This window comes from Leucoraja erinacea, chromosome 8, assembly GCF_028641065.1.
Source record: "Leucoraja erinacea ecotype New England chromosome 8, Leri_hhj_1, whole genome shotgun sequence".
NCBI lineage: Eukaryota > Metazoa > Chordata > Chondrichthyes > Rajiformes > Rajidae > Leucoraja > Leucoraja erinaceus.
Window position 1 is genome coordinate 29,947,023 of NC_073384.1, and position 15,877 is coordinate 29,962,899.

General features: G+C 43.7%; 1 protein-coding gene across 1 annotated transcript in view; it reads right to left on the reverse strand.

The window, feature by feature from the left end:
• riox1 (ribosomal oxygenase 1) overlaps positions 1–15,877 on the reverse strand; it is a 73,841-nt gene that overhangs the window by 42,884 nt on the left and 15,080 nt on the right. The window contains 4 exon segments of the mRNA XM_055639317.1: positions 839–945; positions 4,444–4,557; positions 9,480–9,579; positions 13,533–13,672. Of these exon segments, the coding sequence (XP_055495292.1) occupies positions 839–945; positions 4,444–4,557; positions 9,480–9,579; positions 13,533–13,672 (461 nt within the window).

Sequence of the window (15,877 nt, forward strand, 5' to 3'; positions counted from 1 at the left end):
GTGGACATTTTTCATCAGGCTAGAAAAACGCCCCGACCTACTTGATGCCACGAGTACCTACGACTAGCATCATGGCCTGCTACGACCTACCTACGACCTCCCACGACCTCGAGACGACCATGTGCGAGTATGAGGCAAGGGCAAACTCGGCAGAGATCGTGAATTAGGTCGTGAAAGTGGGACAGACCCTTAAGATCCCCAGAAATGACTCTTTTTTTAAAAATAAGGTCTTGCGGTCTTAACTCCACTAAGTAACATTTCACCTCTGAATTTAAGAGTTTCCAGGAAACAAAAGTAAAAAATATATAGTTAAATACTTCTATAGGACCATCACGTTGACAACATGCAGGGGCTGAATTACTATATTTGGTTTTGGTTTAGCATTTTGCTGATAGGGGAAACAAAGCTCAAGCCGGAGAAACAACATTTTGTTTTTACAACTCTTTTGCACTTTCTTAAATATTGAACTCAATTATAACTACCGACAGCAAAACAATCCATTTCATATCCACTGCAAGTACCTTTTGAGCGAGGGGGGGGGGGGGGGGGGGGGGGGGAGAGAGCTCAGGAACGAACTCTTCCCCGATGTCTTTCAATATTTTACCTTCAATCAACCAACACCCTGAATCAAACCTATGCTACTCTTTGAATTGAATAATCATGTTATCAAATGGAAACATTTTGCAGCAATTAGCACAATAATTAATTATATGACATGCACATTAACTAATGAAGAGTGAACATTTTTTATTGCATTCATGTCATTTAGCCAATTTGTACAGGAATTTTCCTCTAATTTATTAACAATTTTCATACAAAGAAAAATACAGATACTTGCATATTAGCCCCAACCATGCTCCCAAAAGCCTCCTGAAGAATAGACAGAATGTTCCAAATGGTTCCAGAAAAGACCTGAGGATTCAGCAGGCGCAAAGAACATCCACTCTGCCAACAGAAACGCACATTTAATTAGTTAGTTCCTGATCGATGTGCAACTCATCTTCCCCTAAAACTGGAATAGATTGCAATTCAGAAAGTGCCCCAAAGACAAAACTGTAGCCAGCATTTAAATCCAATATTTAAAATCAGTATCTCTGCTGTTAATAAAGTTCCAAACAATTATGATTAATGACAAACTCCTGCCAACATATCTGGTGAACAGGTAGATGCTCCCAATTTATATGTCCAAATAAGTCAAATTCTTTTTGTGTGTAACACAAATAAACAGCCATGTTCCACGTTAACAAGTTAAGCATTGAAAGTGCACAGCAGGGAAATGCATTTGAAAGGGTGGTAGGAATATGGAACAAGCAAATGGTTGAGGCGGGTACAATAACAGCATTTGAAAGGCATTTATAGGAAAAGTTTAGAGGGATACGGATCAAATGCAGGCAAATGGAACTAGCGCAGATGAGCATGTTGATATGCAGGGAAGAGTTGGTTCGAAGTGCTTGCTTTTGTGCTGTGTGACTGACTCTGAAGTGAATAATTCACCTGGAGCAGGTGGACTATACCCCAGTGTTCTGAAAGGGGTGGCTATTAAGATCATGGAGGCACTAGAATGCCTGGCAACTAGTCCGATATTATCGTATTTGTGCCGATTACATTATTTTCCCGACCCGTTCTCCCAGTGACTATGTGGATTCTCCTGGGTGGCCAGTTTCCTTCCATATCCCCAGTATAAATTGTGTGTGTGATTGTTGTGTGTGTGTGTGTGTGTGTGTGTGTGTGTGTGTGTGTGTGTGTGTGTGTGTGTGTGTGTGTGTGTGTGTGTGTGTGTGTGTGTGTGTGTGTGTGTGTGTGTGTGTGTGTGTGTGTGTGTGTGTGTGTGTGTGCGTGTGTGTGTGATATTTCAGTAGAGATTTTCCTAGTTATTTTAGAAATCCACTCCTCTGTACATTTGGCACATTATTTTCCCGACTTTTTTAATTAAAATTGTAGACCAATCTGACCTTCTCTTTAAAATTCTGACCGCTGCCCAGCTGCTGATGTTACAATACCAGTGAAATGTTTACATCTTCTGGTAGACATTTTCCTTATGATTTCAAAAATTAACTCCTCTATAACTTTGGTCAATTATTTCCCGAGATATTTACTAAAATTTATCACCAAACTGACATTATTTTGAATAATAAAGGCTGCACAGCCGCTGACCTCACAATGCCTTTCCTCGTGGCCCCACCCACCCCACGCCGCTCTGGATTCATGTAGCTGCTGTCGACGCGCATGCGCAGTTTTCCACGAGGTACGTTAGCCCAACAACACCCCCCCCCGTTCTTCAAAAGGTGCAGAAAAAACTAGAAAGTTCTGCAGCAAAGACCCTACAGCTCCGCTCTGCTGTAGGATCTTTGTTCTGCTGATCCCAAGGTCAGCGGCACTCACGTGCTGAAGAGCTTTCTCCTCGCTGCCCGCGCAGGTTGTGAAGCCCCGCCCCTCCCATCCCCCGCCCGCTCACTCAGCTTCATGTTTCCAGAGAGTCAAGCCGGTTCTGTCTCTCTCCGCTTTTCGCAGCCCACTCACTCGCCCGGCTCCTCGCCCCCTTCCTCTTCTCACCTCATCCCCTCTTCTCCCTCCCTCTCTCCCATCTCCCCGTCACAGGGGACGACCTCCTCATATACAAGATGGCGGCGCTGGCTTAACAGCTGCAGCCCACCTGCAGTCCGTCTGGTTTTTTTTTTTCGTTTTGTTCCTCATCATGTTTTAGTTAATTTTGTTTTATTAAGTTGTATATGTGTGTGGGTGGGGTGGGAGAAACATGCTTTGGTCTCTTCCTTCGGGGGGATGCGACTTTTTCTTCGGTCGTATTCCCCGTCCCCGTCTGCGCCGAGGCCTAATGGCGGAGCTGGCGGCATCGGAGCTGTGGCAGCGGCAGCAGTGGCGGAGACCCGACTCGGTCCTGGAGCTGTGGTGGAGGCAGCGGCAGCAGCAGCAGCAGCCGTAGCGGAGACCCGACTCGGCCTTGGAGCTGTGGCGGCGGCAGCGGCAGCAGCAGCGGTAGCAGAGACCCGACTCGGCCCTGGAGCTGTGGCGGAGGCAGTGGAGACCCGACTCGGCCCCGAAGCAGTAGCAGCAGCAGCAGCAGCAGCAGCAGCAGCAGCAGCAGCAGCAGCAGCAGCAGCAGCAGCAGCAGCAGCAGCAGCGGCAGCGGAGACACGACTCGGCTTTGGAGCTGTGGCGGCGGCAGCAGCAGCGGAGACCCGACTCGGTCCTGGAGTTTGAACCGTCGCCTCGGCGCAGAGGGAGAACAAAGAGGGAAGAGACAGAGACTTTAAGATTTTGCCTTCCACCACAGTGAGGAGGTGTTTGGTGAACTCACTGTGGTGGATGTTAAATTTGTGTTGATTGTGTGTTTTTGTCATTTTTTTAATTATATGTATGACTGCAGGGAAACAAAATTTTGTTCAGACCGAAAGGACTGAATGACAATAAACGAATCTAATCTAATCTGTGTGTCCGTGTCCGCGGCCCGATCCTCTGTAACGCTGGCGGAAGCCACGATCGGCCGGTCCTCCACTGCTTTTGGCAGTCCTCAGCAAAGAGCCTATAGCTCGCTATAGGATCTTTGGTCCTCAGATCGCTCTGGGCTCGCTCGGGTCCCCGCTAGCTATCGCCCCGCCCCCCACCTCTCTCTCACTCCCTCCTCTCTCTCTCACCCCCCTCTCTCCTCTTTCTCTCTCTCCACCCTCCCTCTCCCCTTTCTGTCACCCCCCTCCCCTCCACACCCTCCCCTACCCCCTTCCCTTCCCCCTTCTCTATCTCCTCCCATCTCTCGCTCCCCTCCTCCCCCACCCTCCCTCTCCTCCTCCCCTCCACCCACCTCTTCCTCTGTCTCTTGCCCTTCTGTCTCTGCCCCTCTCTCTGTCTCTACACATTCTCTCTCTGCCCTCACTCTCTACACCCCCCCCCCTCTCAAGACGCGCCTGCGAGTTGGGGGCTATGCGTCAGTGGATAGGGCGGTTATGAGGTAAAAGGAGAAAATTAATAATATTAATATATCAAGGGGGGATAGTTAAAGTGTGTGCGGGGGGGGGGGGTAGTTAGTTTGTATGTGGGTGTGGTTAGTGTGTGTGATGCCGCATGCCATACCCCCCCCCCCCCCCTCCCCCCCCCCCGCGCGCGTTAGGGGAACAGACCCAACGGGTCGGCACTTGGTCTAGTATTTATTAAAATTCAACATCATCTGTAGATATCTTACTTTCCAGCAATAAAAGCTTGTGATATAGAGGTGTGCAACATACCAGAATGCTGAAAATTCAGATTAAAGCATTTTTTGTTAAGTCCAAACAAGTACTTCACTAACTTAGAAATATGCCCTTTGCATGCGAACATTTCCCTTATCCATAAACCTTCAGAAATTGAAAACAGATGTAGACATGCACTGAAATTTGAAATAATCTCTGAGCTATTGTTAGGCCTGAGCCAACTTACAAAGCTATTGCTTACCTTATAAAAGTCCCATACCACCACTGGTAGTGCCCTGCCATTAGGAGTATGGGTTTCCTTTTCCCCATCAAAATAACTTGTTACATCCAGGTTTACTCCAAAAGTAACAATGTCCTTTAAAATAAAAAAGAGAATTATAAAACTGGGTCTGAAACAAAGAGCCACATGCTCATGAATATGCATGGTCACCTTTACACTCGTTCCATTTGACAGACTAGGGACAACTTAGTGAGGCCAATGTAGTGAGCAAGTACTTGGGTCCTCTTCCTAATGCATCAGGAAATTTTACATTTAAGAAATTTGGTCATTTTCAAAAGTGTCATATGGTTGCTACTGTCATGTGTGAAGAAGCGTTTTACTAAGGAGTTTTTCTAAGGAAATCACTTCAGAAATCTTGGCAGACTTTAATCTGTTTGCAACTGATGAAAATAATTTGCTCTCTGCACAAAATATGTGGTCAAGTTGAATCGCATATTAACTCTGAGCAAAGAGTTTTTTTAAATTGTTACCAATTCAGTGATGCACACATTAACTGTGTAGCGCATAGAACACTCCATTGTTCTGTGATACTGTATATTCAGACAATGGATCAAAAATATTGCTGAGATAATAGAATCCATGATTTATTATTAACTGGAAACCCAGTCAAAATCTTGTTGTGGGACATATTTGGATGTCGATATGCCGCTACCTGACTTTCAAAGCGTCTTCGAAACCATGATAACGATTATATCACTCCACTGCCGAAAAGTCATCGAGGGAAGGAAGTGGTAGCTAGAGAGAGACACAAGTTTGTTTAGTGGTTATAAAGAAATATTTATTAACTGCATCTTCCGCAGACCCCAAAATGATGACCCAAGTTAATTCTAAAATACATTTTATCAGTTTATTAAGGAAACACATAATAAAAACAATGGTATTCATAGCATGATATAAATTGCATTTGTTTACTTTTCAAGAGTTATTGTCATGTGTCCCAAATAGGAGAATGAAAATCTTACTTGCTGCAGCATAACAGAATATGTAAACATAATACAAAAGGGAAGATAAAAGTTCAGTGTGTCTATTGACCATAGACCATATATACAAATAAATAAACAGATATAGTGCAATAATAATAATAATAATAATAGACTGTTATTGTTCAGAGCTTATTTGATGTCGTGTTTAACAGTCTGATGGCCGTGGTAAAGAGCTGTTCCTGAACCTGGATATTGCTCCTGTACCGTCTCCTCAATGGCAACGGTGAAATGAGTATGTGACCAGGATGGTGTGGGTCTTGATGATGTTGGCAGCCTTTTTAAGGCAGCGACTGAGATAGATCCCTTCGATGGTGGGGAGGTCAGAGCCGGTGATGGACTGGGCAGTGGTCACAACTTTCTGCAGTATTTTCCGCTCCTGGACGTTCAAGTTGCCGAACCAAGCCAAGATGCAGCCAGTCATTATGCTCTCTACTTTGCGCCTGCAGAAGTTCGACAGAATCCTCCTTGACATACCAACTCTCCGTAATCTTCTCAGGAAGTAGAGGCACTGATGTGCCTTCTTCAAGATTCAAAAGAGTTTATTATCATGTGTCCCTGATACCACAATGAAATTCGTGCTTTGCTTCAGCACAACAAAACATAGTAGGCATGACTACAGAACAGATCATTGTGTCCATATACCATTATATAAATATATACACACATGAATAAATAAACTGATAAAGTGCAAATAACAGATAATGGGCTATTAATGTTCAGAGTTTTGTCCGAGCCAAGTTTATAAGCCTGATGGCTGTGGGGATGTAGCTATTCCTAAACCTGGTCGTTGTAGTCTTCAGGCTCCTGTACCTTCTACCTGAAGGAAGTGGCGAGATGAGTGTGTGGCCAGGATGGTGTGGGTCCTTGATGATGCTGCCAGCCTTTTTGAGGCAGCGACTGCGATAGATCCCCTCGATGGAAGGGAGGTCAGAGCCGATGATGGACTGGGCAGTGTATACTACTTTTTGTAGTCTTTTTCTCTCCAGGGCGCTCAAGTTGCCGAACCTAGCCACGATGCAACCGGTCAGCATGCTCTCTACTGTGCACCTATAGAAGTTAGAGAAAGTCCTCCTTGACAAATCCACTCTCCGTAATCTTCTCAGGAAGTAGAGGCGCTGATGTGCTTTCTTAATAATTGCATCAGTGTTCTCGGACGAGGAAAGATCTTCAGAGATGTGCACACCCAGGAATTTGAAGCTCTTGAGCCTTTCAACCATCGACCCGTTGATATAAACGGGACTGTGGGTCCCCATCCTACTCCTTCCAAAGTCCACAATCAGTTCCTTGGTTTTTTGCTGGTGTGTTGAGGGCCAACGGTGAGATGAGTATCTGACTTGCCTTGATATGTAATACAGAATCGAGGAGGGGATGCAGGTCAGAGCCTCGGTGATGGACTCAGTGGTACAACTTTCTTCATTATTTTCCGCTTATTGTGCTGGCACCTTATGGACGAAGTCACTCGATCTCTCTTCTATACTCTGACTCATCCCCATCAGCGATACGTCCCACCATACTGGTGTCATCAGCGAACTTGATGATGGAGTTCACACTATGACCGGCTACGCAGTCATGAGTATAGAGTACAGCAGGGGGCTGTGCACGCAACCTTGAGGTGCTCCCGTGCTGGTTGTTATCGAGGCTGACACATTTCCAACAAATACGATCAGACTGTGGTCTGTGAATGAGGAAGTCGAGGATCCAATTGCAGAGGGATGCGCTGAGACCCAGTTCTGCGAGTTTGGTAACCAATATGGAAGATTTTTATAGGGATGCAGTCCTCCACACATTTCTTTATGAAGTCTGTAACAACTGTGGCATATCCGTTCAAGTCCGTTGCTTACCACTTCAAGCAGGGTGCAAGGCCACTAAAGACAGAGAGTCGTGACCTCTCCCTCCTCTGTGTTGCAGAGACTGAGCCACGCCCACACTTCTGGGTTTTAGTCTTTCCCCTCTCCCACCAGAAGGGTCATAGCCTTCATGGCGTGATTGAAAGGAGAGAGTATCTCAACATTTTAAAAACACTAATAGCTCTTTTATTTTTCATCGGTGTGAAAACTCCTCGGCACCACATGAGCAGAGTGGGACTCTGAGTAAGATGGCCAGAAATCGCAGCCGTACGTGGTAGCGTTTTTTCTAAAATCAATATAAAGCGCAAACAGGAAGTGGTCAAGATTAGACTTTTAATTATATAGAAGGCAAGGCAACTTTAATTAGGATAGGCAACTTTAATTAGGCAACACACTTTAGCATTTCCAAACCAAAGGCAACACAGCTTTAGCATTTCCAAACCAAAGGCAACACAGCTTTAGCATTTCCAAACCAAAGGCAACACAGCTTTAGCATTTCCAAACCAAAGGCAACACAGCTTTAGCATTTCCAAACCAAAGGCAACATAGCTTTAGCATTTCCAAACTACATTAAGGGCACTGACAGGTCAGTTAAACCACTCACAGTTTAGTAGACATGTGTTCAGTGTTATACACAGCTCAGACTGAGAGACGTGACCCTCTTGCTCCCCCACCTTGCAGAGACTGACTGAGGCACTCAACACTTTTATAGTCCCTCCGGAAGGGTTTTACAGTCCCTCCAGAAGGGAGAGAGAATCTAAACATTTTTTTAAACACTAATTACTCTTTTATTTTTCATCGATAGGAAAAATCCTCTTGTCCTGCGCAGCGGAGGGAGACTCTGAGTAAGATGGCCAAAAATCACAGCTGTAATAAGGCAGCTTTTTTTCTAAAATCAATATACAGAACAACAGGAAGTGGTCAAGATCAGGCTTTTAGTAATATAATGTTTATGATATGTAAAAGAACTGGATCATATAACGTGCATTGGTCATCTAAACCAAAGTACATTCCCATATTTCTGTGTTTTTGCTATGAAATATAGTCTGGGATTTACTGAAAGATTGGGAGGGTGGATACATCAGTTCAATACAGTGCAAGACTGCATACAAAATGGAATCTTGCTGGGAATTCACAATGTTATGCGGTGGAAATTGCCTCTCAGTTTCTATATCGCGACCTCGATGCAGGATCAAAAATGTGACAGATTTCAGTGGGGATTAGAAAGTTCAGATTTAGGAGGCAACAGGGAAAGACAAATTTAGTTGAATTTGAGTATAGTTTCAAATCTCTGAATCACAAAGACTTGAGATATTTAAAAACATGGAGGATTTTCAAACGATTAAGCAGCACCCCTAGCTTTTTCTTCTTGCTGGATGTTTGAGGTTGGGGCTGCTCACCTATGCTGCTCCTGGAACCAGGTGCTATCTTAACATCTCCCTCGCCCCCTTTCTCCTCCCCCATAAGAATGTAAACCATAGGAACAAAATTGGGTAATTCAGCACATCGTATGCTCCACAATTTGATCATGGCTTATCTATTTTTCCCTCTCAATCCCATTCTCCTGTTTTCTCCTTGTAACTGTTGACACCCTTACTAATCAAGAACCTATCAATCTTTGCTTTTAGACTACCTAACCACCATCTGTGGCAATAAATTCCACAGATTCACCATCCTAAAGAAATTCTTCCTCATCTCCATTCTAGGGTATGTCCTTTCATTCTGACGCTGTGCCCGCTGGTCCTAGTCCCTCAGACTGCAACTGCTCACAATATTCTAAATGTGGCCTCACCAGTTCATTAGAAACCCTCAGCATTACATTTGTGCTTTTATATTCTAGTCCTCTCGAAAGGAATGTTAATATCGCATTTGCCTTCCATACTGCTGACTCAATTTGCAAATTAACCTTTTGGAATCCTGCACCAGCTCTCCCAAGTGCCTTTGCACCTCCAACCTCTGAATCCTCTCTCCATTCAGAAAGTAGGCTACACCTTTATTCCTTCTATATTTCTTGAATCCAAATGTCCACTGCTATACCACCTTACTTTCCAGAAGATTACTTGAAAGATAACTACAGATTAAGATTATTGACACATATAATTATTCTGACATTTAATTGACCATCCTAGTCGATTTTACTCAGGGGCTTGTGAATATTCGAGTTTACCTCTCTCAGTATTCTATCAAAATCTTCTGAAGAAAACAATCCTTTGTAGTAGTTCACATTGTGTCGCCTGATCAAAGCTGGGGTCTTCTCCCAAATGTCACTAAAATGCAGAAATGAAATAAAGGTTAAGATATGACTCTCATTACTCTCTCCACTATATATATTTATGATATGGGTGCGTAAGTGGCCTGTAATAGCTGCTTTACATTTAGTTTGGAACTATAATTAAGTTTTAAATCGTGGGATTTTTTTTCTATGATTCGTTAACAGCATCTAAATTGTTGAGCTGTCAATAGTTGCTGCAACCTGTCAAATTCAAACAAATCGTAACAAAAATCTTCTATTCCCAATGCTATCCTAATCAATTACTTATGAAACATTAACACTCATGTACATCACGATATTTTGAAATTATTTGCTCTTTTTAAATTTCCAATAAACATGCATGATTAATAAAAGGCACACTTGCTTATGAACAGCATTCAACCATATGTGTACCTTCATTTGCTCTTTCTAGATTTTGGAGAACTTTACAATGAAAAGCTGGGTTAAAATTGCACGGCTACATTTTGAGAGATTGGTAATGCAACCCGTCTGCTTCCTGAATGTAATGGTGAGTTTAATATCAAGAAGACCTGCCAACAGCCATCCCACTTGGTGGCTTATCTTTGGAGAATGAACATACCATTATATTTCTGATATCAGTTTTCTGTAATGTTACAGTGCAGAATCTGCATCCTTGGAGCAGGGAATGTGTTAGACAGGAGCACAAAACCAAGAATGCTTCCACATTCACAGTGGCTCAACCAGAAATAAGTACCTTACTACTTATTGTGACCTTGGGCTTCATATTACTATTAATTTACCCTCTCCAACCCATTAAATGAGAGTCACATCCCACTACTAACCTGCTATGGAATCTCAGCACAAATATTAAAAGTACAGAAAGCTCCACATCCAGCCTCTGGGATGTTAATTTGGAAGCTTATCCATGTGAGTGTGGGCATAGTTAGGAAGCTGTAGCAAATCCTCATAATTAATTAACATTCACGTTCAAGAAGGAACTGCAGATACTGGAAAATCGAAGGTAGACAAAAATGCTGGAGAAACTAATTGGATGAGGCAGCATCTATGAAGCAAAGGAAATAAGCACCGTTTCGGGTCGAAACCCTTCTTCAGACTGATGTGAGGGTGAGGGGAGTGGGAAGAAGAAAGGAAGAGATGGAGCCAGTGGGCTGAGGGAGAGCTGACAAGGGGAGAAGAAAGTAGGGACTACCTGAAATTAGAGATGTCAATGTTCATAATGCTGGGGTGCACACTGCTCAAGCAAAATATGTGCTGCTCCTCCAATTTACGGTGGCCCTCACTCTGGCCATGGAGGAGGCCCAGGACAGAAAGGTCGGATTTGGAATGGGAGGGGGAGTTGAAGTGCTGAGCCACCAGGCGAACAGGTTGGTTATTGCGAACCGAGCGGAGGTGTTTGGCGAAGCGATCGCCAAGCCTACCCTTGGTCTCACCAATGTAGAGCAGCTGTCATCTAGAGCAGCGGATGCAATAGATGAGGTTGGAGGACTCCCATGGCTATCTGGACCATACTTCTTCCCACCCTGCCTCCTGTAAGGACTCCATCCTCTACTCGCAATTCCTCCGTCTACGCCGCATCTGCACCCAGGATGTGTTCCACACCAGGGCATTGGAGATGTCCTCATTCTTCAGGGAACAGGGAACAACGTTCTCCTCTTCTACTATAGATGAGGTTCTCACCAGGGTCTGTTCTATACCCCGTGACTTAGCTCTCACTCCCCATCCCCCCACTCGCAACAAGCGCCGAGACCCCTTTGTCCTCACCTTCCACCCTACTAGCCGTCACATACAACAAATAACAAATGTGATCCCACCACTTGCCACATCTTCTCACCTCCTCCCATGTCTGCTTTCCGCAGAGACCGCTTCCTCCGGAACTCCCTGGTCAATTTGTCCCGTCCCACCCGTACCAACCCCTCTCCGGGCACTTTCCCTTGCAACCGCAAGAAATGCTACACTTTTCGCTTACCTCCCCCTTTGACTCCATTCAAGGACCCAAGCAGTCTTTCCAGGTGCGGCACAGGTTCACCTGCACCTCAATAGACAATAGACAATAAGTGCAGGAGTAGGTCATTTGGCCCTTCGAGCCAGCACCGCCATTCAATGTGATCATGACTGATCATCCCCAATCAGTACCCCGTTCCTGCTTTCTCCCCAAATCCCCCGACTCCGCTATTTTTAAGAGCCCTATCTAGCTCTCTCTTGAAATTTAGAGAACCTGCCTCCATCGCCCTCTGAGGCAGAGAATTCCACAGACTTAGCACTCTCTGTGAGAAAAAATGTTTCCTCGTCTCTGTTCTAAATGGCTTATTCCTTATTCTTAAGCTGTGGCCCCTGGTTCTGGACTCCCCCAACATCGGGAACACGTTTCCTGCCTCTAGCGCGTCCAAACCCTTAACAATCTTATATGTTTCAATGAGATACCCTCTCATCATTCTAAACTCCAGAGTGTACAAGCCCAGCTGCTCCATTCTCTCAGCATATGACAGTCCCGCCATCCCGGGAATTAACCTTGTAAACCTACGCTGCACTCCCTCAATAGCAAGAATGTCCTTTCTCAAATTAGGGGACCAAAATGGCACACAATACTCCAGGTATGGTCTCACTAGGGCTCTGTACAACTGTAGAAGGACCTCTTTGCTCCTATATTTGATTCCTCTTGTTATAAAGGCTAACATGTCATTCGCTTTCTTCACTGCCTGCTGCACCTGCATGCTTACTTGATGAACAAGGACCCCCAGATCCCGTTGTACTTCCCCTTTTCCCAACTTGACACCACTTCGATAGTAATCTGCCTTCCTGTTTTTGCTACCAAAGTGGATAAACTCACATTCGTCCGCATTAAACTTAATCTGCCCACTCCCCCAACCTGTCCAAGTCACCCTGCATTCTCATAGCATCCTCCTCACAGTTCACACTGCCACCCAGCTTTTGTCACCTGCAAATTTGTTAATCTCCTCCAACCTCATCTATTGCATCCGCTGTTCTAAATGTCAGCTGTTCTACATCGGCGAGACCAAGCGTAGGCTTGACGATCGCTTCGCCAAACACCTCCGCTCAATTCGCAATGCTGGGGTGTACACTGATCCAACCTGATCTCCCGGTGGCTCAGCACTTCAACTCCCCCTCCCATTCCAAATCCGACCTTTCTATCCAAGTCAAGTCAAGTCAAGTTTATTCGTCACATACACATACAAGATGTGCAGTGAAATGAAAAGTGGCAATGCTCGCGGACTTTGTGCAAAAAGACAAACAAACAAACCACCAAACAAACTTCCATGGCCAGAGTGAGGACCACCATATATTGGAGCACCTCATATTTCGCTTGGGCAATTTGCACCACAGCAGTATGAGCATTGACTTCTCTAATTTCAGGTAGTCTCTACTTTCTCCTCCCCTTCACAGCTCTCCCTCAGCCCACTGGCTCCACTTCTTTCTTTCTTCTTCCAGTCCCCCCCACCCCCCCCACCCCACTCTCAGATCAGTCTGAAGAAGGGTTTCGACCCGAAACGTTGCCTATTTCATTCGCTCCATAGATGCTGCCTCACCCGCTTAGTTTCTCCAGCGTTTTTGTCTACCTAATGAACATTCACAATCTTTTTAGACTAATGGAAGCACAATAAATGGCCACAAACACTTAGTTGGATTGAATAGGTGGGGGAAATGATAACTCAAAACAAGGTTCATATCCAAACAATTCTTATGCACTTCCTAATATTTACTTTAAATGGTACGACATAACAAGCTTACCAGCACAATCCATTAGGAGAAATCAAATACATAATAGTTATCTTTTGAGACATTTTTCAGACATTAACTGAAATTATTTCACTGGAAATATTACAATTTCAAATAAGCACCCATTTGGAAATGATTTCTGACAGTTCAATTATTGCACTTTCATCTAACCAAGGTTATTTTAAATACTTGAGTTTATAAAGGTTATGCTGCTATTCTGTATATACCAACCTGAAAAACTTTTTTGAAGCAACTGGTGCTATTAACCAATCAAAGAGTTTAACCGCTCTTTCCTTGCTGTTTTGTATGTGACGTAGATCCCGCAGAAGTACTGATAATGTTGGTCCTGTCCAGGGTCTTGCATCTTTGCTCTGAGCAAGGATCATAAACAAACCTTCATTATCTAGTTATTGTCATTACCATTCTACGTTTTCATAAATTTATCGGTTATAAAAAAAAACATGAATTTTGTGGAGAACATCTCTTTAGCTTGACTCTTTAAAAACATTTGAACTTTTTGGTACCCACCAGTTCATGAAATGTTAATTCTGCAAAATAGAGCATATCGTGCAAAAACCACACATTATTTTTGCCCCGTCAATTCAACCTTTGGATAAACCCAAGTTAGACTGCTTTTCATATGAGATTTTTGCATTTCGCATGTGAACCAATTTTACAGCCTCTGCAACTAAAAGTGCTTTATCAGTACCCAGAAAGCTATCAACTCACACCCATTCGAAACTGATGTGATACCACTTCATGATTATACAAAGTAAACATTTACAGTTGGGGCTTTCATTACCTCACTGAAAGATTTATTTGAATTTAAGTACAAGAGAAAATTTATTATAGTACACTAATTCAAGGTACTCAGAGATACTTTCAAGGACAATTATGAACAGGTAATAATGCTGGCCTTGCCAGTAAAACTGAATGAAAGACTGCTCACCAGCTTCCCACACAAACATTACATCATGTAACAAAGATCTAATTTGTTTGAACTTTGACAAATGCTTTTGTATATTGTTTGATATCGTTCAGTTTTGCATTTTTATTGCAATTTGTACTGAACATACAACTACACAAAATGAGTCATAAACAACTACATCTTAAAGATATTCTATAAATTATTTCAACATTCAAAGGAGTCAAACTTATCAAATAAGAACTAGAACAAAGTGATGCAATATCTGTAATTAAGGTGACAGGAATGTTGAAGTATGATTCATTGAATGTGGAGATTGTTCGGCTAGAAGGTGACTGATAACAAAGGAAATATTGCCCTTGTTCTGAATGGGTGGAAATTATGGAGAATGATCCTTTGAATGTGGATGCAGGCAAAGTGGTAGGTAACCAGGTCTGCGGTAATTTTGCCATAATGATTTCTAACTGTTTAATATGATGGTCCATTAATAATGTTTGATGATTGCTTACTATGGAAAAAATGGCAGGAGGTTTCTAAATCAGGACAGCGCATCACATGTACAAGTAACCTTGGGTGTGTGTGTTTCCACGTGCTGCCATTCTTTTCTTTGGTTGGTAAAAGTCACGTCATTGAGAGGGGCTGCAAGAGCAGATTTGTTGAGGAAAACACTGTAGGCAAAATCTATTGGTGCTAAGGGAATGAACATTGAGGATGGTGGAAGGGCCAAAAATTAAATTAACTGATTTGCTCCAAATGGCATTAAGCTTCATGTGTAATTTATATAGTTTGTCACACATCAGCCTACATTCAAAACACAGGTTTTGTTGCATGTATAGGAAGGAACTGCAAGTGCTGTTTTAACCCAAAAATAGACAAAAAAAAGCTGGAGTAACTCAACGAGGCAGGCAGCATCTCTGGAGAGAAGGAATGGGTGTCATTTCGGTTCGAGACCCTTCTTCAAACTGGTTAGGGATAAGGGAAACGAGAGATATAGACAATAATGTGGAGAGATAAAGAACAATGAATAAAAGATATGCAAAAAAGTAATGATGATAAAGGAAACAGGCCATTGGTTTTATCTGTTTATTGGGTGAAAACGAGAAGCTAGTGTGACTTGGGTGGGGGAGGGATAGAGACAGGGAATTCTGGGGCTACCTGAAGTTAAGAGAAATCAATACTAATAGCACTGGGCTGTAAGCTGCCCAAGGGAAATATGAGATGCCGTTCTTCCAATTTGCGTTAGCTTCACTCTGACAATGGAGGACACCTAGGACAGAAGTGGGAATGGGAAGGAGAATTAAAGTGTTTGGCAACCAGGCGGGCTGAGCGAAGGTGCTCAGCGAAACGATCGCCCAGTCTTTCAGGTGGGCTGAGCGAAGGTTTCACTGAACACCTTTGCTCAGCCCGCCTGAACCTACCTGAACTCCCGGTTGCCAAACACTAATTCTCCTTCCCATTCCCACACAGACCTTTCTGTCCCAGGTCCCCTCCATTGTCAGTAAAGCTAAACACAAATTGGAAGAACAGCATCTCATATTTTGCTTGGGCAGCTTACAGCTCAGTGGTATATTGATTTCTCTCACATCAGGTAGCCCCGGCATTCCCCTCTCTCTCTCTATCCCTCCCCCACCCAAGACACACTAGCCTCTTG